Genomic DNA, 23,234 nt, shown 5'->3' on the forward strand with positions numbered 1-23,234 from the left:
GTGTTCCCAAGCAATGTGATTTCAGGGTGCAGGGGAGAGGGGCTGGCACCACCCCTCCTGAACACCCCTTCTCGGGTGCCCCCCATCCCAGTAAGCCCCCCAGCCTCATGGGGTGTGGCGTGTGGCCGTGTCTTCTCAGGTGGGAGGTAGCTTCAGGCAACACCCCCTCCCCCCAACATCCTTTCCCACCCCCATCCTAGATCAGTGAGAAGCTAGAACACTCTGATTCAATCCTTTCCCAGAGGATTTATTAAAACACGGAAAACCAAGACATACACACGGAGTACAAAGTGAAGGGGACGGTGTCGGGTACAGTCCTTGTCAAGCCTCCCACACATCCTCGCGAGGACCGGATAGGTCACCACGCACAGGGGCTCAGCCTCCAGCTCCAGCTCCTGGCTGGGACCCCCCACCCTGACTTGCCCCAGCGCCCCGGCCCCTTGGCCAGCCTGGGCTTGTGCTGGGGAAGGGGCAGGCGCTTCTCAGCAGGGCCAGATGCCGGCCTGGGTGGGGCTCTGCTCCCTCACCCCCCCCACGCACTGATGCCTGGGGAGGGGGGCAGTGCAGGTGGGACCCTCCCCGCATGCTCAGGCCCAGAGGAGCATAGGAGGCTCGGATTCCCACCTCGGTATCAGGGGTTCAGGACACACACACACCCAACGGGCCCTTTCTGGGTTATCGCACCTAAAAAAATACTTTGTTTAAAAAAAATCTGAAAACTAAGAAAAAAATCCCAAAACACAAGCCAATGACTTTGGGCTGATGCACCACAACCTGTAAACTTCCAGAAATATAAAATTGGGGTGGAGGTCGGCTTCCTCAATAGACAGGTCATCAGCAGAGGACAGCTGCAGGTGCAGAGGGGGGACACTGGGTTGTGGCCAGGCCAAAACCTCAGCTCCCACCTCCCACCCAAGCTCCTTCCTGCCACCCGACTCTGGAGGTTCCCGAGCCCACCCTCTACACGACCTCCTCAGGCCCTCAACATCCCTGGGACCCAATAACTGGGAGCAAAGGCTGCAGGTGTCCATGGGGTGAGAGTCGGTCAGCCCCCCACCTGGGCCAGGGATCCCCCAGAGGACCCTGGGAAGGGACCCCCAGCCAGCAGGAGGCAGGTGCCTGCACCAGTCATGAGTACCAGCAGGATGGGCCCATGGTCATCACTTGCAAAAAACAAAGGAGCTTCTGAAGGCGGCTTGCAGGGAGGGTCTCCGTGCACGGGGTGGGGTCTCAGGTTGTGTTTCCATGGTGGGCGTGTGCGAGGGGACCCCAGACACAGTCCAACCCAAACTCCCGTGGTCACCGGGGAGCCCAGGAGGCAATGCTCTCCAAGACTGTGCCCAAAGATGGTTCAACAGAAAGCCTACTCAGCACTGGTCTAAATAATAAAGTGGCAAAAATGAGGCTGGCACTTTGGGGCTTCCGCTTGCACAACAACCTCCACTGTGCCAACAGCAAAAACAAAACCAGCCTGAAGATGTCCAAGAGCGCGGACGCCCCACTCCCCACACTCCACTACAACTCTGGGAGGGAGATAACTGATAAACCAAGAAAAAACATTCTCTAGATCCTTTTTCCTCTCCAAAACCAGAAATCCACTCCCCAGCTGTCCGCAGCCCCCCTCCCAGGCCTCCCAGGTGCTGGTCTTGGAGAGCTGAGCCCTTCCTGGACCAGGCAGTGCAGATGGCTAGGCCGATCACTGGTGCCTGGTTCCAGCTGGTCATGGAAAAGGGCAGAGGCCTAGGGAGAAGACGGAGGAGGAGGGGAAAGCAAGGGCTGGTGGGGAAAGGACCAACCGCTCTTGGAGTTGGGCAGTGGGGACGCAGACTCCTCTCCTCCGCCAGGTGCCCCCTGACACTCAGGACCCGTCCACCATGTTCCCCACCAGCCCAGCCGCAGGACTGACCGCCTGCCTGGGAGGACAGTCATGGGGCCCTGGGTGGGAGGCTCGTGGTGGTCACCCGGCCCATGGCCTGAGCCAAAGCCTTTGCAAGGAACACACAGGCCCACGTGGGACTGGAAAAACCACAGTGGGCAGGAGTGACCCAACCCTTCCTGGAGGGCGAGGTCAGCTGCTGCCACACGTGTCCTGCCACACGTACACCTGTGTACCACTTTCAGGCTGCCTCCCATTCCTCCACCCACAATGCCAGGGTCAGTCAGCCTGGAGATAGACGAGGCCTTGGGGTCCAGTCCTCTAGGGGTTCAGGGAAAGCCATTTATAGATGAGGGCTCTGGGAGGGCTGGCCAATGGCCCCGTGTCCCCAAGACACCCCCAAATCCTGGCCCTAGTCCTGGCCAGGAAGCTGACGGAGGCCTCCCATGGTGCCCCACCCCCCAGGCCCACCCTGTCTCTCACTTGGACAGGATTCTGCACCAGGGCTCCACTCCAGGAAGGTCAAGGCTCCCTGGTCAAGGCGCAGAAATCCCTTCCAGGCTGAGGCTGGGCCAGAGGGAACATTAGACACGGACGGACCCAGGTCCTGGCCCATCCCTCCGCTCCTCTGAACTGGAGACATCAGAGGGCACCACCAGCTGGGTGGAAGGCAATCAGGATTCCAACAGGCCGCTCCTGGCAGGAAACAGGGCAGGAGGCTGGGGACACTCCAGTTGGGAAGACTGGAGAGGCCAATGGGTCCAGTCCCCTGCCTCCAAGCTTTCCCCAAACCTTTGAAGAACACAGTGAGGGCTGTCACGGGCCTGCCCCAGATGGCAAGTGCCGGGATCGAGGCCTCTCCAGCGACAGGGGAGGGATAAGTACAGGCTTGAGGCGGCTGGCCTGGTTTCTCCGTGTCGGCCACCAGAAGACGACATGGGGAATGGGTGTGAAGGGCCTCCCAGGGCACAGGGCAAGACCAGGGGCTCCGGGGCCACGCTCAGCACTGCTGGGACAGCAGCCACACCCGGGGAGGGAGGGTAAGCCCCTTCCCGCAGCGGCCAGAGACCAAGGCCCCAGCAGCCCCCAGGCTGACACCTGCCGTCTCTTCTCTCCTGGGAGCACATGCCGTGACCTGCCACGCAGGGCGGGGGCCACAGACCCTCCACGGGTGACGACAGAATCCAGGGGGCCTGCGAGACAGGCTGGCCAGGGGCAGACACGTGCCGACGGAGCCCTCTCCCCCACAGAGAGAACACATTACCTGTGGTCTCCAGCCTTGCAGGACGCAGCCTGGCCTGGCCTGGACACCAGCCAGGTCTCTACCTGCAGGCCAGGCGGCTCCCCAGTCCTGACCCACCTGGCACTGGGGGGCCCCGGTGGGCCAGGGTCAGAGTACAAGCAGTCACACGGTGCAGACGGGACAGGGGGGAGGGGCACGCAGAGTGCATCCAGGGCGGGCGCCGCGTCCCCCTCCACCGGGCCAAGTCCAGGGCTTCCCTCGGGTCCGGAGACCATCCACAGAGAGAGGCCTAAGTGCTGCAGGTCAGACTCCTCCACACGTCACTCAACTTTTATCAAGACAAATTTGTTCAAGTCTTCATAGGAAAGTGCAAAAAGATGTACAAAGAAATGAAATCTCTTCTAGGAAGTCGTCCTGGCAGAGCTGGCCAAGGTGGTGTGGGGGACACTGGGATTAAGAGCAGGTGGCACTTCTGGCTGGGTCTTGTCCCCAGCAATGGCATGACTCAGTTTCCCCTTCTGTCCTTGGGTGGCCTGGCTCTAGAAAGGCGGCAGCTTTTCTCTCCTGTGGGGGTCAGGCAGGGGGCCCGGCAGGCGTGGCTGCAAGAGGTGGGTCATGGGTCACAGAGCTGGGTGCTCACATCCCCATTGGGGGTTCACCCAACCCAGGACCACCACTGCCACCTGTCACAGCCAACTGTGACCAGAGGGGCTCCTAGCCCAGACCTCCCACACCTGGAATATAGGAAGTAAGGACCGCAGGGAGGGCCCATCTGGAAATCACCCCCACCCCAGGGCCTCTACCCTGAAGCAGTGGTTCTACCAGGACAGACAGCTTAGCAAGGGCTGCCGGCCAGGTGGAGGAGGCCAGAGTGGACTGGTGGCTTCTCATGAATAAAACCATCTCCCAGCCAGTGACACTGACCCACACACACCCTGAGCCACCCTCCTGGTCCTGGGCACAAGGTGGGGTGACCAGGGAAGGGGGGCGATGTCCCAGGGCCCCCACCACCCAGCAGGAAAGTGCAGGCAGAAAAGGGTTCCAGGCTGGGGGCAATGGTCCCTGACTCACTACCACGGACATGCAAGCACCCTGCATATGTGCACACAGACACACCCATGTACACAACAGAGCATCCCCACGTGTACCTGCCCATGTCCCACCTCCCAGCCTCCCAGGGGACTGTCTGGAAGCCTGGGAAGACACGCTGGCCGCAAGATGGTCCCCAGAGGGTAAGGGCAAGACCCACTGAGCCCCAAGAGGCAGCGGAGACCCCCAGACTCAGGACTGTGGATACGCGCAGGGAGCAGGGACTGACTGGTGCAGCCATGGAGGGGAGAGGGACCGCGGAGCCCCTGGAGAGGCCTCACCTCCGCTGGAAAGGAGCGCTGCACCAGAGCGAGGTCTCGGGGCCGGCTAGATATCTGTGCAGAGAGAGGGAAGCTCGGCTCGCTGGGGCAGCGGACGCGGGCGGGGCCCGCGGGCGCCCCTGCACATGCCGCCGGGGAGCAGACGGGCACCTACCGGTCACATAGGGCCCCAGGGGCATCTGGTTGTAGTTGACAATCCCTCCCGGTCCAGGGCCCCGGAAGTTGGGCCCAAAGTTGTTGTTGTACATCTGGGAGGAGCCGAAAGCGCCCTGGAGGCAAGGACTCAGGTTTAAAGGTCCAAGTCCCGCACCGGCCCGAGCCCCGCCCCAGGGCGCCCAGGACGTGCGTGCGTGGGGGGCTGGGGCCCAGGGCGCGCGCCGAGCCTGACCTGCTGGATGGTGGGGTCGCCGGCTCGGTTGGTCAGGCGGCTCAGGATGCTGCGCTCCGACATCTGGAGGCGGGCTGCCACCGGGGGGATGCGGGACAGCATGGAGGGGAGGCGCGTCACGTCCGCCTTCATGTCACTCAGCAGCTCCTCCAGCTGGTTCAGGACTGGGGAGGGAGGCAGGGAGGGGGAGAAGCTGGGACGCGGATGCCCAGGCCGGTGCTTAGTAACAAGGTTGTGTTACCTTGTGACGTGCACGCCGCGCTGCGGACGCCAGGGGGCGCCCCCCAACTCAGCCCTCCCAGCCAACACATCAGAGACCTGCCCGCTGGACAAGAGTCCGGTTTTCCAAACAGCTTCTCCCAGGCTCCGAGGGCTGCGGAGGTGACAGCCGCGAGTTCTGACCCAACACTGGGCTTCCCTCCGGACCCTCGGCCAGCCTCCTGGCGCCCAGGGAGGTCTGCAGCCCTGGCCACACCTCGAGAAACTTCTCCCAAACGGCCAGGGCCACAGAGTCCAGGGCCCTCGGGGTGAGCTTGGCTCACCCTCCCCCTAACCAGCCTGGGCACTTTCTCGGGATTAGGATGGCAAGGGCCAAAGGTCTGAATCCCAGGAGACCTTGGGCAATTACTCTCTAAGCATCAATGTCCCCAACTTTAAAATCAGATAAGAAACCTCACCACTTAAAAACATTACGAAGAGTAAAGGGACAATGTGTTTAAAGATATTGCCATAAATTGGGAGACTGGGATTGACATATATCAGTACTATATATAAAATAAGGATTTCCCTGGTGGTCCAATGGTTAAGAATCCACCTTGCAGGGCAAGGGATGTGGGTTCAATCCTTGATCGGGTAACTAAGATCCCACATGCCACAGAGCAACTAAGCTTTCCCACCACAATTCTGAGACCACACACCACAGCTCGAGTCCATAACAAAGATCCTGCACGCCGCAACTAAGACCTGGCACGGTCAAATAAATATTCAAAAAGGATTAAATAGATAACCAATAAGGACCTACTATACAGCACAGGGAACTCTGCTCAATACTCTGTAATGACCTATATAGGAAAAGAATCTAAAAAAGGGTCATTCAGTCATTCAGTTGTGTCTGACTCTTTGTGACCTCATGGACTACAGCATGCTCAGGCTCCCCTGTCCTTCACTATCTCCCAGAGTTTGCTCAGACTCATGTTCGTTGAGTTGGTGATGCCATCTAACCATCTCATCCTCTGCCGCCCCTTCACCCCCTGCCCTCAATCTTTCCCAGCATCGGGGTCTTTTCCAATGAGTCGGATCCATATGTATAACTGATTCACTTTACTGTACAGCAGAAAGTAACACAACATTATAAATCAATTATATGTCAATAAAAACTAAAAAATTTTAAAGGGTCCTTATCTCTTTCACTAAAAGAAGTTAAAAAATAGAAATAAAGCATACTGTCAGGGCTCAATAAACAAATCTGTACAACTTAATATTCTGCTATATCACCTACCCCCCTACCCAGGACCTACATGGCACTGACTTTCAGAAAAAGGCCAGAAAAGCAAGGGCCTCACTTTCCCCACAGGTAAGAGCAGAGGCTGGGTGACAGTCTGTCCCATCTGGTTTGGAGGCTGTGCCCTCTGGGCTGATGTCCTATCCTCAGCCCCACGCCCCCACCTACTGCCAAGGAGTCACTGGGCGGGAGCGAGGTGTGGGCCCATCTCCAGGGGACGGGCTCACTCACCCTTGTGCAGGACAGCATTGGCAGGCTTGTTCCCGGCAAGGGACTCCTTGGACAGGTGCTGGTGGCTCTCGGCAAGGCACTCCACCTCGGCCAGGCGGGCGTTGAGGGCCATGGCGGGATGGTTGGGGTCCTGGGTCATGTTGAGGTATGCGGCCCTCCGGAGCTGTTCCTCAATGACCAGCGCCTGCTCCAGCAACTGGTGGGGTAAGGGGGAGGGGGTCAGGGTGAGGGGAGGGACTGAGTGCTGGCCTGGCTGCCTCCCCACCAGCACCCACTCCCACCAGCCAGGGCTCTGAAAGAAAGGAAGGAAGGAAAAAAAAAAAAAAAAAGGAAGGAAGGAACACAGCCCCTCCCCACCCAGTTGTTGTCTACCCTCTTGGCCACCCCTCAGAGCCCTCCCCAAGCTGGATCCTCTGCACCCATTACCCAGAGCAGGGACACTCGCCCAGCAGGGTCTGGCTCCAGAGCAAGGAGCCAGCACCTGTTGGTTGACTGACTCAACAATTCCCTTTCATGGACGGTCTGGCCCACACCCGAATATACGGGCAGGGTATAAGAAATGCTTGCTCGTTTCTTTGCCCCAGGCCCTCCTATAACCCACCCTCTTGCGGCCCCGTCACCCTCAACCTCTGGCCCCTGCCAAGGACTGACCTTGAACCTGCGGGCCAGGAACTTGTTCTTCATCTCCAGGTAGTTGCCCTTGTGGATCTCAGACTTGAAGGGCTCGTTGAGGATCATGTATCTCGGGTCGTTCTGGATGTCCTGCCAGCGGGCGTAGCCGTGCCTAGGTGGGGGCTGTTAAGGGCAAACCTAGCCATGGGGTGGAGGGAGGGGGTGGTGGGGGACCAGCCCAGGGCTTGGCATCTTGGCTCTCCACTTTCCAGACAGGCATTAACCTTGGCTGCAAGAGGATCGTGTGGGTAACAGTGACTTGACAATCAGCGGACTCTGACAGGGGCCCCCAGGGGTCCAGATAGGGCCTGAGGCTTCACTGGATGAACTTCTTCATCCCCCAGATCCAGAGGGTGGAGACAGCCGAGTCCTAACCCCCAGCACCTGTGCTGTGACCCTAGCTGGAAATAGGGCATTTGCAGATTAATCAAATCAATTGATTAAATTAAGAAAGGGTCATCCTGGGGTGGAGTGGGCACCAATCCAGTGACTGAGGTCCTCATAAGAGGAGGAAATTTGGACACAAAGAGATACCCAGGGAAGAAGGCCCTGTGACAACAGAGGCAGAGATGAATGATGCAGCTGTGAGCCAAGGAGCACCAAGGAGCCGGGGACAGGCAAGGAAGGGGCCTCCCCTGGAGCCAGAGGGAACAAAGAAACACCACGAGGTTTTCTTGCCAAGGGCCCACAGTTAGAGAGGGGCCAAGTCAGGATCTGAACCCAGGCAAGCTGGCTCCAAGCATCTTTTTTTTGTTTTTTAACTCTATGTGTGTTATTTATTTATTTCGCTGCACTGGGTCTTGGTTGCAGCATGTGGGATCTGGTTCCCTGACCAGGGATTGAACCCCCATCCCCTGAACTGGGAGCACAGAATCTTAAGTCACTGAACCACCAGGCAAGTTCCAGCTCCAAGCAACGTAACCTCAGTAAACTGTGGCCTACAGGCCAAATCCAGCCCACAGCCTGGTTTTGTAAATAAAGTTTTATTGGAACATGGCCATGCTTGTTGGTTATGTATTATGGTTACTTTTGCTACCCTGGCAGAGTGGAGGAGTCCTCTATGAAGTTCAAAACATCCACTCCTGGGCCCCTCCAAGGAAAGATCTGCTGATTCCTGACCTACAACTTTCCACCTCTCATTATGATGACTAGTCTCACCCAAGACTGTCATCAAGGCCAGCTTTGCTGGGGGACTCTCCCCAGGTAGTTGTGTGCCCCTCTCCTTGTCTCTGGAAGGTCTGCACTCAAATATCACCTTCTCTGACCTTCCCACATTAAACACAACCCCCACCCCCAAAGCTCCCTTTGCCTTATCCCCCCTTCCATGTTCACTGAGCCCCACACTTAGCTAATTTATGTTTTTCACCATCTACCCCTAGTTGGGTATGAGCTCTGGCTAGACAGAGATTTGGGGCTGTTTCATTCATGACTGCATACTCCATGCTTGGCACATGGTAGATCATCAGTAAAGATGGAATTGAAGAATGAACAAATGAATGAAAGCCCTCCTAAATGATGAAGCATCCTTCAGGTGTCATCACTGAGAGGAGGTGAGGTCTAGATCAGGTAGGAATTAGGAGCATTCATTGTAGAGTCAGATGGAAGGGCTGTGTTGTCCCAGAGCAAGTCACCTGGCCTCTCTGAGCACCCATTGCTTCCTCCATATAATGGGGATCACAGTAGCAACCCTTTGGGAAGGCTGCTGTGAGGATATGGAGTGAGTACTGAGTATAAAGGGACAAGCTACCTTTATGATCACGTCACTGTCATCATCACCACCACCAGGAAAGGGTCCTTGGTACCTGGTCAGGCGCACCAGCCCAGACTCCACCCCACACCAGCCCCACAGCCCTCCCTGAGGCCCACGGAGGGAGAGACAGGAGCCCTGCCCCGCTGGCGTGGCCAAGGATACGTGACGATGCCCGCCAGCAGCCAGTAGTCATGGCGCCGGTGCCAGATGTCATAGATTTTCCCCGAGGACACAGCGGCACGCTCCTCATTCTGCCACAGCGTGTGTAGCTCTGGGAAGCCAGCCGAGGGAAGCAGGATGAGGTGCCCCCATCCCGCATAGGGGTGGGCCTGGGTAAGCCTCTCCCTCACCACCCCCACCTCCCCACCCCAAGCACTTCCGTATTCCAGTGCTACGAGGAAAGGTTATACCATGGACTTTGTCAACCATTCACTCGTTAGTATAAAATAACCATCCACCCAGACTCCTGGGACCCACGGTCAGGAAGCCTGTAGCTCTCTCTGCCCATGGCCCCACCCCCGATACCTGTGAAGCCCCCGTCTGCAATGTTGAACATAAATTTGAACTTCCCGATCCTGTCCTCCTTCTTCCCCTCTTCATCTTCCTCTTTGTCACCATTTTGCTGGGTCTCAACAGGCTCCTTCTCCTCGGCTTTGGTGTCATCTGAGGGAGGACAGACCCAGGCTCACTCGTCCACCCCAAAGACAGTGCCCGAGGGAGGGCTTGCCAGCAAGCACTGGGGACCCAGAGGCAAGCAGGAAACACACCTCCCCACCCACAAGGGACTCACTGCCCCCAAGGGTTTTAATCAGCAGGCCCCTCTCTCTGTTCTGAGCAGGGAGGGCTGCTCTGGGCCTGGGTGCCCCTCCACCACCAAGTCAGGACCACCTGGGGAAATGGGGCAGGGCGGGGAGGACTGTAAAAATGTAGCTTATGTTGAAGGACAGCAATGCTGCCTCGGGGTTCTGATCTGGGGGCAACTGTTACAGAACATTCCAACACTTAGAAGGACACAGGCTGCCAGCTGAACCCCAAAGCTCCAGGCCAAACTCTGTGACCAGCTCTCCTTCCTCCTAGTGGTGGCCGGGACCACAGGAGGGGTCAGGAGATAGGTGGAGGGTCTGTCCCCTAAGGGCTGGCAAGTCCAGGCTCCCATCCAGCAGCTCTAATCAGGGCCTTGGGTCGAGGGAAGGCTCAGGAGGCCCCTTGTGGCTCCTTCAAGAGACCAAGGGGGACATGCGACAGAGCAAAGTCCAGGGCCCCAGACCTGGCCTGAAGTCGCTGCTGTCGCCTCTGCTGTGAATCAAGCTCAGTTCCAGCTTGTCCAGAACCTTCTCCTTCTCAGGAAGCACTTCTTCTGCAAGATAAAGGGTGTTCAGAGAGCAGGGAGGTGTCCAGAGGACAGAGGGGATTCCGGGCTGGTGGCTTCCCAACAGTATTGTAGCCACTCACAGAATCCACTCTAGCATCTTACTCAGGAGTCCAACAGGTAGCATCTGGGAGGATCCACTGGGAAGGCAGGTAGGGATGGGGCCTCACTCCACCCACCCATCTCAGCAGCAGCCTCTCCCAAACTTCTCTCAAGGCACAGTCCCCATATCCTCTCTACTGTAGTAACAACCAGAGGACTCAAAGTTCTGGCAACATGTCAGGCCTTCATCAACACAAAGCACCTCTTACAGACACCCAGAAATGTCAGGCAAAACCTATCACATTAAAAAAAAAACAAAAAAACAAAAAAAAACACATAGGTGTGCTCACAAAACTAAAGAAAATTATCAGGTGCCATAAATGAAGACGGAACTTCCCTGGTGGCTCAGAAGGTAAAGAATCCACCTGCGATGCAGGAGACCCGGGTTCAATCCCTGGGTTGGGAAGATCCCCTGGAGGAGAAAATAGCAACCCACTCCAGTATCCTTGCCTAGAGAATTCCATGGACAGAGGAGCCTGGCAGGCTACAGTCCATAGGGTGGCAGAGAGTCAGACACGACTGAGCAACTAACACATTCACTTTCTATAAATGAAGGGAAACTAAAAGCTCAAGAAGCATGCACTGGGGTCCTGGGTTGGGGGTGAGTGGACACCAGAAAGAGGCTTGCAGGACTCCAGCTGTGTCTCAGCACTGAATAGGAAGGGTGAGGCCACAAAGATGCAGTGAACTGGAATTAAATCAAGAAACTAACACTCTTCAACTAGTATGCCTCTGCAAAGGAGAAAAAGTGCCATCTACCAGCTGATGGCCAAGTTGTGGAAGCCGGGCTCCCATGTGGAGTCCAGGGTCAAAAAGTCTCCAGTGAGGAGCCAAACCCAACGCACAGGTGTGCAGCCTGTGGAATCTGAATTGTGCCATAAGACTGGCCCCAGACCAGCCAGGCCACTAGTCAGACCACGAGGCCCCGGAGTTCTGGAGACAGAACGGGGGACATTCCTGCTACCCAAGTGACATGGGTTCTCAAGGATAAAACAATCCCTGATGAAGATGCACCCAAATGAAACTCAGGAAACAATACCCAGACTTCCCTGGTGGTAGAGTGGATAAGAGTCCACCTGGCAATGCAGGAGTCACAGGTTCGATCCCTGGTCTGGGAAGAATCCACATGCTGCGCAACAACTAAAGCCCATGGGCCACAACTACTGAGCCCATGTTCTAGAGCCCACAAGCCACAACTCCTAGAGCCTTCAAGCCCTAGAGCCTGTACACTGCAGCAAGGGAAGCCACTTCAATGGGAAACCCACACACCACAATGAACAGTAGCCCCCACTTGCTACAACTAGAGAAAGCCCACGTGCAGCAACGAAGACCCAGTGCAACCAAAAAATAAATAAATAAATAAGAATTGTTTAAAAAAAAAGAAAATATCCATCAGCCAGACAGAGAAGGAAGAGAATCCATAGGAAAAGTACAAGTCAAAAAAAAGGAAGTAGAAAAAGCTAGATTAAAAGTTCTAGAAATGAAATACATAATCACTAACATGTTGGACATTTTGCTGCATATTTTTAAGGTGTCCTCCCAGACTTCCTGGCCCTGGAGTACAAGCCTTGTACATAATCCTTGGAATTGTGAATGTGATGGATTCTACTCTCCTGAGCAAGTCATGTGACAAGGCACAGGTGACCTTAAAAGACAGAGATTATCCAGGTGGGCATGACCTCATCACACCAGCCCCTTAAAAGCAGGGTTTTCTCTGAATGGTCACATAAAAGGACATCAGAGATCTGAAGTATGGTGGGGATTGGTGTACCATTGTTGGCTTGAAGATGGAATGAGCCCCGTGGCAAGAAATGTAGGCAGCTTCTAGATGCCGAGAATGGCCTCCCGCTGAGAGCCAGCAAGGGAAGAGGGCTTCAGTCCTCCAACCCCAAGGAGCTGAAGTTAGCCAACAAGAATGACCACGGTAACAGATTTTCCTCCAAGTCTCCAGATGAGAACTTAGTACAGTCAATGCCTTGACTTCGATCTTGCAAGTCCCTTGGCAGAGAATCCAGTCACACCACCACAGACTTCTGACCCATGCAACCATGAGCTAACACATGGGTGTCATTTCATGCTGCTAAATTTGTAATAATTCACTGTGCAACCATAGAAAATAGTACCAAAGGTTAAAAACAGGTGTATGAAGAAAGTAAGAACCGAAGCTAGATCTGAGGGTGATTCAAAAAGCCTTGCAGAGAGAAACAAATCTTGTACCTGCTTTGTTTTTTTGTTTTTTTTTTCTGCTTTGTTTTCTTTGTTGAATCTGAAGCCTTTTGTTAAACAAGATCTACTTGTGTCTATTGTTAATCACTGGGGTCCCCCACTAGAATACAAATTCTATGTGAAGGCTTTGGCTTTGGTTCACTGTCTGTGTCCCCAATGCCTGGGACAGCTCCCAACACACAGTGGGTGCTCAAAACATATTTGTTGGATGAATGAATGAATAAATGAGTAAAAGGAATTCCAGAAGAAAATAAACATAGTGGGAGGAAAGATAACATTAAAGGAGGGGATGACTGAGAATTTGCCCATAATCAATAAAAGACACAATACTCAACTTTAAGAATCACAGCCAGTCACAAGCAGGAAAAATAAATATTTCATTGTAGTGAAACTGTACAAGACCAAAGACTAACAGAAAGTCTTTAAAATGGTCTTACCATGTTAGTAAAGATAGGAAAGGCAAGTTTCCTACAAAGGAGCAGCAATTACCCTGAGAGCAGCCTTCTCAGCACAACGGAAGTCAGAATACAAAAGAAATAACATCTTCAAAGTGCTGAGGGAAAACTCCTAACCCACCTTGAATTTTGCTAACTATTATTCAAGAAAAATACGATAAGGCATAAAGGAAAAATAACATACAATGAGAGAAATTTGCTGTCCACAGAAATTTGTTGAAAGCACCATTGAAGGGTATATTTTGGGAAGAAGGACATTGAACAAAGCAACAATGAACAAACTAGAAAACACAAAATTGTTAAGAGGGTGGGAAGATCTAAATAAGGATTATAGTTTAGAAATAAGCAACAGCACATGGGAGATAAGAGGGAGTGGGTCAGAGCTAAAGTTGCCTGTAGTACTTATTACATTCAAGAGGCAACATGTTACAAATTTAAGAGTACAAAATAGAATTGACAGCAAACTTTCCAAAGGAGTTGAGAGTAAAAAGGGAAACAGAAAGAAATTCTGATCAGTCCAAAAGATGCTAGGAGAAAAAAAGAAGAAAAGGCAAGGGTGATATAAAGCACAAAATAAGAACAGAAATTCATTCAGATACCTGGCTATTACAATAAATGTAAAGAGAGTAAACTTGCCAGCTAAAAGGTAGAGATTCTATGATGAGATTTAAAACAACAAGTCCCACCATATATTATTTACAAAAGGTATACATAAAACTCAATTATACAAATAAAAGTTAAGAAATGTAAGAAAATACCTGCAAATCATGTACTTGATATGGAACATGTATTATAAAGAACCCTTATAACTCAATAATAAAAAGATAAATAACTCAATTGAAAAATGGACAAGGGACCTGAAAAGACATTTCTCCAACAAAGATATACAAATGGCCAATGACATTTGAAAAGATATTCAACATCTTTAAACACAAGGGAAATACAAATCAAAACCACTTGAGCTATGACTTTTCACCCACTAGGATGGCTAAAATCCAAAAGAGAGATAATAACAAGTGTTGACAAAGATAATGGGGAAATTGGAACCCTATGCACTGTGGGTGGGAATGTAAAGTGGTGCAGCCACTGCAGCAAGCAATCTGGCAGGTCCTCCAAATATGAGAGTTACCAACCGATCCAACAATTCCACTCCTAGGTATATACCCAAGAGAACTGAAGCCTATCCACACAAACACCTATACACGAATGTTCACAGCAGCATTATTCATAATAGCCAAAAAGCAGAAATAACCCCAAAACCCATCAACTGATGAATCAAAAAATAAAATGTGGTGTATCCACAGGGTAGAATATATTCAACAAAAAGGAATGAAGTTCCAATACGTGCTACAACACAGAAGAACCTTGAAAACTCAAGTGAATGCTCAGTGAAAGAAAACAAAAGTGTTAGTTGCTCAGTCATGTCCAACTCTTTGCAACCCTGTAGACAGTAGCCCACCAGGCTCCTCTGTCCATGGGATTCTCCAGGCAAGAATACTGGAGTGAGTAGCCACTCCCTTCTCTGGGGGATCTTTCCCGACCCAGGGGTCAAACCTGGGTCTCCTGCATGGCAGACAGACCCTTTACCATCTAAGCCACCAGGAAAGCCCAAAAGTAATCTCAATCCACATAAGCCTAAATAAACCTTAAAGCAAAAAGAATCAGGAGGAATAAGAAGGTTATTACATAATAAACACTTCACCAGAAAATCAGAAAAAAACCTGAATTAATATGTACCTAACAACCCAATCCCAAACAAAAGCAAAATCTGGCCTTAGGAGAACAGAGACTAACCCACAATCACAGAGATTTTAACATGTGTCTCTCAGACTTGACTGATCAAAGCAAACCAAAAATGAGAAAGGGTATAAAAAATCTGAACAATATAATGATCTAATGCAGTCTTTTTGGCACCAGGGACTGGTTTCATGGAAGACAAGTTTTCCCATGGACCCAAGGGGATGATTCAAGAGCATTACATTTACTGTTCACTCTATTTCTATTATATCGACTCCATCTCAGATCATGAGGCATTAGATCCTGGAGTTTGGGGACCCCTGATCTAATGCACATATTTAGAACCTTACATCCAGCAATAAAAGAATAGATATTCTTTTCAAGCACACACGAGCATTTACAAAATCTGACCACATAAAGCAAGAAAAGCAGGTTTCAACAATATCATACAGACTCATGTGTTCAGATCACAATGCGATTGATTCAGAACTCACTAACAGGGATTGCCCTGGTGATCCAGTAGATAAGATTCCATGCTCCCAATGCAGGGGCCCTAGGTTCAATCCCTGGTCAGGGAACTAGATCCCACATACCACAACTAAGAACTCGCATGCCTCAACTAAAGATCCCACAAGCTGCAACTAAGACCTGGTGTAGCCAAATAAATAATATTTATGCTTTTTTTTAAAAAAAAAGAAACCGCTAATAAGATGTAGCCCAATAACCCCCAAACTGTACAGCAGGAAAAGTTAAAGCCCACATGCAGAGAACTGAGCCCCCGGCCCTCGCCTCATCCTGGGCCCTAGGCCACTAGGACACAGCAGTGCACGGCCCCCCACCCAGCCCAGGAGAGACAGGCCTGGCGCCCCATCAGGGTGCAAGCCCGCACCTTTCGGTCCTTGCTCTGGGGAGGGCTGGGCCTTCTCCATCTCCTCCAGCCGCTCCTCTCGGGCCCTCTCTTTGCCATTGGAGCTCTCCTGCTTGTCCTCTCCCTCCACTCTGTCCAGGGCAGTTGGCAGGGCCTAGGGAGGAGAGACTCAGGAGCTACAGGGCCTGGGCCTCCATAGCAGCCAGGGAAGGGGCCCTGGGCTTAGAACCCACTCTCTGGTTCCCAGTGCTTGCCCTCAACTATGCTCCAGTCCTGGGGGCTCAGACTTGGAGCCAGGAGGCCTAGCTTACAGCTGCCAGGGCAAAGCCTGAGAGGGTCCCTGGACCCAGCCCCCACCCCACACCCACAGGGGTCCAGACACCGGCATCTTCCCTACCTGGATTTCTGGGGGCTTCTTTGGCTTCTGCACCCCCACCTCCTTCTCATCCATGTAGCCTAGTGGGGCTTCCATTTTGTCTGAAAGAACAAGGGAGAAGGGTGAGACAGGTGGGCTGGGGTTGGGGGAGGGAGAAGGGCAGGAAATGGGGAGTCAGAGAGGATCCTGGGCCAGGCACCTGCAGAAGGACAGGTGAACCAGGGGAGCCAAAGAGCCTGGGCCAGGCCTGCAATGTGGGAGCCTTGGAGGACCCTGGGCCCAGTGAGGTCAAAGCCAGGGGCCGACAGGACAGAACTACCGGCTATGGAGGCCTCCCGTCTGGAAGCAGTAGGTGAGGTGGGTGGAGGCCCAGACTGGAAGCCAGCATAGCAGCTGTGGTCCTGACTTTCAAGCTGGCTGACTGGCTACCTGCCTCTTCCATGCTTAGTCAGTTCTTGACACTGCAAAGGGCCAGTGACCCATATGCTCTGAGGAGCCCTGGGAGATGGTCACTATCCAACTCCACATCACAGATGAGAAAACAGAGCTCCTTGGAATAAGGGACCTGCCCTTATTCCTCTGCCCATGGGCACAGGGCCAGGAAGAAAACTAGGCATGTCCACCTCCAGAGGGCACCTGTGCCCAGAAGCAGGATGTCCTCAGAGGCGCTGAGCCTCTCGGGGCCTCACCTGTCACCTGAGACAGAGGCAGAATGCCCCAGGCCTGAGGGGTACAACAGGGAAGATGTTTTACCCAGATAAATACACAGATCACCAAAAAGACACTCAGAGACAAATAATCCATTAAGGAAGGGCAAAGGATGTGAAATGATGTTTCTCCAAAGAAGATGCACAAAAAGCTCAGAAGCACATGAAAAAATTCTCAACATCTTCAGCCACCAGAGATGGAAATCAAAACCACCAGGTTTCCCTGGTGGCTCAGTGGTAAAGAGTCTGCCTGCCAATGCAGGAGACAAGGGTTCGATCCCTGGTATGGGAAGATGCCACATACCTCGGAGCAGCTAAGCCTGTGTGCCACAACTACTGAGCCTGTGCTCTAGAGCCCAGGAGCTGCAACTGTTGAGTCCACGTGCTACAACTACTAAAGTCCGAGAACCCTTGAGCCCATGCTCCACAACAACGGAAGCCACTGCAGTAAGAAGCCTGCATGCTGCAACTAGAGAAAAGCCCAAATAGCAACAAAGACCCAGCACAGCAAAAATAAATAAGTAAATAAAACACAATGAGACTCCCCCCATCACACTCACTAAGATGGCTATAAGCAAAAAGTTAAATAAGTGTTGGTGAGGAGGTTTAGAAATTGAAACCTCATACATGGCTGGTAGGAATGTAAAATGGTGTAATCACTGTGAAAAAGTTTGGCAGCTCCTCAAAATGTTATGCCAAGTGAGCCAGAGATTCTATTCCTAGCTATACACTCAAGAGAAATGAAAACACCTATTTCCAATTGAACACAAAAGTTCAAAGCAATGTTACTCACCACATTATTCACAATAGCCAAAGGTAGAAACAACCCAAAATCCATCACCTCATGAATGGATATACAAAATGTGGTGGATCCAAACAATGGAATAAATATTATTCAGCTACAAAAAGGAATGAAGTGCTGACACCCTAAAACCTGGATGAATCTGGAATACATCACATGCTAGTGAAAGCTGGGCACAAAAGGCCGCATGGTGCATTTTATTTACATGAAATGTCCACAATAGGCAAACCCATGGAGACAGAAAGATCAGTGGTCGCCAGGGAAAGACATAAGGAGAAGGAATAAGGTGTCAGTACTAATGAGTATGTGTTTCTTTGGGGGTTAATGAAAACATCCTGGAATCAGAGGCAATGGTTGCACAATCCTATGGATATGCTAGAAACAACTGGATAATACACTTTTAAAGGCTTTTGGCTTCCCAGGTGGTGCTAGTGGTAAAGAACCCACCTGCCAATGCAGGAGACATAAGAGACACAGGTTCGATCCCTGGGTTGGGAAGATCCCCTGGAGAAGGAAATGGCAACCCACTCCAGTATTCTTGCCTAAAGAATGCCATGGACAGAGGAGCCTGGCAGGCTACAGTTCATAGGGTCGCAAACAGTCAGACATGACTGAAGCGCCTCAGCACACACACACAGATTGAATACTGTGAATATTGTGGTGTGTGAATAACATCTCAAAGCTTTCATTAAAAAGAAAATCTCTTAGGGGAGTGATACTTCTTCAGGTGGAAGTTTTGTGGGGGTGGGATGTGGGGAGGATGTGGGGTCTCCTGCCATGACCTGGGTACCCAACCCTCCTCATTGGAGTCCAGACCTGGCAGGCCCAGAGGGCCAGGCAGGAGGTGGGCAGGGCTGGCGGGCACTGGTGTGTTGGGATCCGAGGAGATGACTTCGCCTGGCTTCTTGCCCTCAGGCCCCTCGGGGATCAGATCCGGGGTGCTGTACTTCCCGTTGACGTGCTCAAACTCCTGAACCTGGGCAGGTGGGAGTGAGGCAGGAGGGAGGTGGTCACAGCTCAGATGTGAGGGCCTCAGGGTGGCCAGCAGGACTGGGGGTGTCCCTGGCTTGGGGTGGCTGCCGACTCCACCCAAGGCTGACTGCAGACCCCCACACCAGGTCCTACCCCCACCCATCCCCACCTGTCATCCTGGCCTCTAGTCCCTCCCCATCACTGCCCACTTCCCCACCCAGAGATGCATTCTGGGTCCATCCCTCTAAGCTGATTCAGACCCTGGACAGCCAGGCACTTGCTCTCTACCCACTGACCCCCCTGGGGCACACCCAGGCCATGGGCGACCACCAGGAAAAGCCCAGTAAAGGTTACTCACCCACCTTCTTCCTAACTAGTGACATGACCCCAATGCGCGTGAGCACGTGCTGCCTGGAGAGGCCCTCGCGGGGCACGCCGTCCGCAAAGGTCTCCGCGCCGTCAGCCCCCGGCTCACACAGGTGCCGCATGAAGAGGGACACATAGGCTCTGGGGTGGGGGGGACTGGGGCTCAGGGAGTGGGGGGCCGGCAGGACCCCGGGGGACCTCCTGGCTGGAATCGTCACCCATCACCTGCCTCCCAACCCGGCCTGCTGGGTCAGGCCCCAGGGAAGAACAGAGGGGGCCCCGGGCAGGGGACCCTCTTGGGACAGCCCTTCCCCTGGAGAACCCAGATCCTCCGTGCTTCCGTTAACACCAGCTGCTCTGGCAGAGGCGACCGGTCATGGTCTCTGCACAGGAGCCCTGCCCAGGCCTGGACTTCAGCTACAGATATCAGACAGCAGTGAGTTCTCTGGCCGCCCCCAGCCTGGCAGTAACACCGCCCAGTGTGCTGGCCCGTCCAGAGGAGCCTGCCCACTCCAGGCGGGCGGCCACACCCTGGGCCACCACCTTGGCCCCTTTACCTAAACTCCTTCTCGCTCTTCCCACGAAGGTCCCGCACCAGCCAGTGGGAGTTGAAGGCATCCTGGGGGGGCATGCCCCAGCGCATGATGGCGTTCAGAAAGGCCTTCCGCTGGCGGGCGTTAAAGCCTAGCACCTGGGCAGGGCGGGCAGCGGGGTAGGGGAGCAGGGAATTCAGAGTTGAAGAGAAAGACACAGGGAGGGGAGGAGATGGGGAAGCAGAGGGGGAGCAGTGGGAGACGGGGGGGGACCTCCACCTGGGGCAGGACCCAAAGGGGCTCAGCCCAGACCGAGGGTCTGTCCCAGCCCCCCCACCTCCACTTGGCATGTAACCCAGTGTAACCCCAGCCCTCCTGTCCCTCCTCCACACCCCAGGGTGGCAGCAGGGGTAAGCTCTTTGCTCTGAAAGATGAGATAAATTCCGGGAAAGAGAAGTGGCAAAGTGGGGGTGCAGGCGGGCCCCACCTCAATGTTTCCGCCGACCCGGGCGAGAAGAGGGGGCAGGGGCTTGTCCCTGTCGCTCTTCAGCTGCCTCCTGGATTGTCGCCGTCCACCTGGGGGAGAAGCCCCGCTACAAGCCCTCAGTGGGGCCCAAGATGTCCTGACCCACCCCATCCCACAACACGCCCCAGAGAGCATGACCCTTCAGGGCCTACTCCAAAGGACGGATGCTGGTCCCGATGCCCCAGGGACCCCCAACCTGATCATCAGCTCCCCGACACACAGCCTGGCCCCAGCCCAGAGTCAACAGCCCTGACTCACTCTGCCCTTCCGGCCTTTCCTCAAAGTCCTCGTCCTCATCCTCAGAGCCAATGGAATATTCAGACTGGTTGTCTGAGAGCTCGTCCTGCCACTCTGTCGGGGGGTCAGGAAGAGGGGGCACAGAGTGGGCTGTGCAAGCAGAAGCCCGCCGGAGCCCCTCACACCCCCAATAACAGTGATGATAAAAACAGCCACCGTGCACTTCCTATGAGCTCACTTAACAACCTTACAACCTTATACTACGTTCTCAGGCTTTATACCATCAATGGCCCTATTTAGCAGATAGAGAAACTGAGGCTTGACTAAAACCACTAGCAGTGAAGTCATTGAGTCACTACCCATCTCTTTCCCCCCAAAACCCAACACCCCACACCAGCTACCAGCCCCACTTCTCCAAGAAGCCTTCCCACCGTCTCCCGGCTCAGGCACTCCACAGGACTCCCACTCTCCCGCCCCGAGAACTCCTGCCACAGCGATGTCCTCCCCGCCAGCAGGACCCTGCCCACCGGTCACGCACCCTGGTCCTCCTGGGAGGCGTCGTTGTAGTTGACCTGCTTGCGGATGCGCTTGCCCTTGCCCAGGTTGCGGGCCAGGTCCTCCTGCTGCTGCTCGTAGTGGTGCCGCAGCAGCTTCTCCCAGTAGTCGGGGTCCACGTTCTCCTCCTGCTTGATGATCTCCCGTTCCACCTCCTCCTGGGGGCGCGGGGGCCGCAGGCGGTGAGGGTGGGGCCAGCGAGCATCTCCACTCCCACGGAGGCCTCACTGCCTCTACCACAGCTCATCCTCTAGCGGCTCAAGGGGAACTGGAAAGCCTGCCTACTCCAGGTGGCCCTCCCTGATCACCCCAGCCCTAGCTGGTCTTCCTCTTCCTGCTCCTGTCTCAGTAATTCACTCATCCATTCATTCATGCCACAGTATGCCCTGGCCTTGTGCCAGGCACTGAGATACAGAATTGAATAAGCGCCACCCCTGCCCTCAGGAGGCTCCCAGTTTCAAAATGAAAAGTGGCACTTAGAAGAATAATTAACACCCACAGTCTGCGCGTAGGGCGGTGGAATTTGAGAGGTAAGGAGAGGAGCCACTCAGGAGAGACCCAGGAGCCGGAGTTTCTCAAATGGAGAAGTCGTAAAGGGGTGAGGGCGGGGCCGCTCAGGGGCGGGGCCTCGAGGGGCGGGTCCTCGAGGGGCGGGGCCGCGGAGCGGGGCTTACCACGCCATCCTCCTCGCGCACCACATACTGCGCCACCTTGAAGGAGCTCAGGTATTCATTCATATTCTGGAGCTCCGTGTCGTCCGTGGCATCCTGGTTCCGGTCCAGCAGCTTGGAGATGGCCGCATCGTCATAGTGGATCACACTGCTATCCTCCACGTCCTTGTTGTCACCTGGGGGCAGTCAGGATGCAGTCAGGGGACCCCACCAGAGCAGGTTCCAGACAATGATGCTTCCCAGTCCCCGCCAGGGGCTGCTGCTTAAGAGTAAGTGACCACAGAGAGGAACCTCTATTGTCACAGCCCCTCGGCCCCTCCACCTAAGGTCCTCAGGCACCCGAGGGGGGCAGGCAAGGGAACCTGACAAAATGGGCTTGGGGGCCCACTTCCTTCCAGGAACAGCCATCCAGGATACAGGAGGAGCTGGGGGCTGGGCTGGGAGGGCCCCTACCTGGAGGAGTGCTGCCATGCTTTTTCTTGGCGCTGGCTGCCAAGGCTCCCCCTTTGGAGGACTGGATATCAGGGATGGGCGTGGCGGGTCTCTGGCCCTGAGACATCATGCCTATAGGACACAGGGATGGGGAGTTGCAGGGCTGGGGGGTAGCACCAGAGATGCCACCCTGGCCCTGCCCATCCTGGCCAGGAGTGGGGAGCAGAAGGAGGAGAGACTGGGCACTGGGGGTGCCCTGGGAGGGGAGGGTCTCAAGCAGGTCCACCCCCCACCATGCCCAGCACCCAGGACACCCACCCTCCACATCATCCTTGAAGAGCTCCTCCGTGCCAAACTTGAGGATGTCATCCAGCTCCTGCTTGGTCATGGAGCCGGACTTGGAGCCCAGGCCAGGTCGCACCACCAGGTGGGTGAGCATCATCTTGCGCTTGGCCACCTGCGTGATGCGCTCCTCCACCGAGGCCCGCGTCACGAAGCGGTAGATCATCACCTTCTTGTTCTGCCCAATGCGGTGGGCGCGGCTGAAGGCCTGGGGGCAACCTGCAGCTTAGCACCCGTGTTCAACAGAGGACTGGGGGCCCAAGGCCAGCCACCAGGGGGCGGGGTGGGGGGGAAGCAGGGAGGCATGCAAATACGCTCATGAGCACCCTCTGCATGGAATGGGCTGTGTGACTGCCCGTGGAGATGTATGTGCACTAGGGCACCTGCATTCCCGACCTGTGTCTGCTCTAGTGCGGGCCCGGGTGCCTGTGTGTGTGCAGGGGTAGGTGTGAGGGGCAGTGTGGCCAGTGCACTTGATGTAGGGAAGCCACACAGGGCGCTGATGGCACTCATGCCAAGGTGGGGGATGCACCTCCCAGGGAGTGACCACTAGTGGGGCTGTGAGCCCCCCTGTTGGAGAGGGATAGCTACCCTCCAGGGACAGGTGAGACATGAGGACAGGCTTGAGGCTCTGTGCATCAGGCATCCACATGACTTGACCCAGTGTAATAAGGTCTGTGTGGGCAACTGTACACAGGTGCACACACGTGTGCATGAGACATGAGTTTGTATGTGTGCCCCAAGAGTGTAATGTGTGTATGTGCCTGGTCCCAAGAAGGGTGGGGAGGAGACAGCAGAGTGTGTCTCTGCTCCTACACCCCCTAACCCTCCCATCCTTCCTCACCAGCTCCAGTGCCCCTTCCTCCCCCCACCTCCACAGGCCTTGTCCCCTCTATTTTCCTGTCGTTCCCAAACTGGCCCCCTCTG

General features: G+C 54.4%; 1 protein-coding gene across 2 annotated transcripts in view; it reads right to left on the reverse strand.

The window, feature by feature from the left end:
- Positions 1-230: 230 nt before the first annotated feature.
- The window catches only part of CHD5 (chromodomain helicase DNA binding protein 5), a 68,180-nt gene continuing 45,176 nt past the window's right edge, over positions 231-23,234 (reverse strand). The window contains exons 23-42 of one of the 2 annotated variants that reach the window (XM_043485056.1): positions 22,284-22,515; positions 21,987-22,097; positions 21,537-21,709; positions 20,846-21,020; positions 20,329-20,421; positions 20,032-20,120; positions 19,569-19,702; positions 19,008-19,152; positions 18,490-18,649; positions 16,186-16,265; positions 15,810-15,942; positions 10,299-10,388; positions 9,557-9,694; positions 9,194-9,302; positions 7,261-7,393; positions 6,610-6,805; positions 4,878-5,041; positions 4,644-4,758; positions 4,490-4,543; positions 231-3,718 (exon numbers count right to left, since the gene is read on the reverse strand). In XM_043485056.1, coding sequence (XP_043340991.1) covers positions 4,536-4,543; positions 4,644-4,758; positions 4,878-5,041; positions 6,610-6,805; positions 7,261-7,393; positions 9,194-9,302; positions 9,557-9,694; positions 10,299-10,388; positions 15,810-15,942; positions 16,186-16,265; positions 18,490-18,649; positions 19,008-19,152; positions 19,569-19,702; positions 20,032-20,120; positions 20,329-20,421; positions 20,846-21,020; positions 21,537-21,709; positions 21,987-22,097; positions 22,284-22,515 — 2,478 coding nt within the window. In that variant the 3' untranslated portion in view covers positions 231-3,718; positions 4,490-4,535. The remainder of the gene's footprint in view (positions 3,719-4,489; positions 4,544-4,643; positions 4,759-4,877; positions 5,042-6,609; positions 6,806-7,260; positions 7,394-9,193; positions 9,303-9,556; positions 9,695-10,298; positions 10,389-15,809; positions 15,943-16,185; positions 16,266-18,489; positions 18,650-19,007; positions 19,153-19,568; positions 19,703-20,031; positions 20,121-20,328; positions 20,422-20,845; positions 21,021-21,536; positions 21,710-21,986; positions 22,098-22,283; positions 22,516-23,234) is intronic. The other variant, XM_043485057.1, reaches the window with a different exon arrangement.

This window comes from Cervus canadensis, chromosome 13 (assembly GCF_019320065.1).
Source record: "Cervus canadensis isolate Bull #8, Minnesota chromosome 13, ASM1932006v1, whole genome shotgun sequence".
In the NCBI taxonomy this organism is placed as follows: domain Eukaryota; kingdom Metazoa; phylum Chordata; class Mammalia; order Artiodactyla; family Cervidae; genus Cervus; species Cervus canadensis.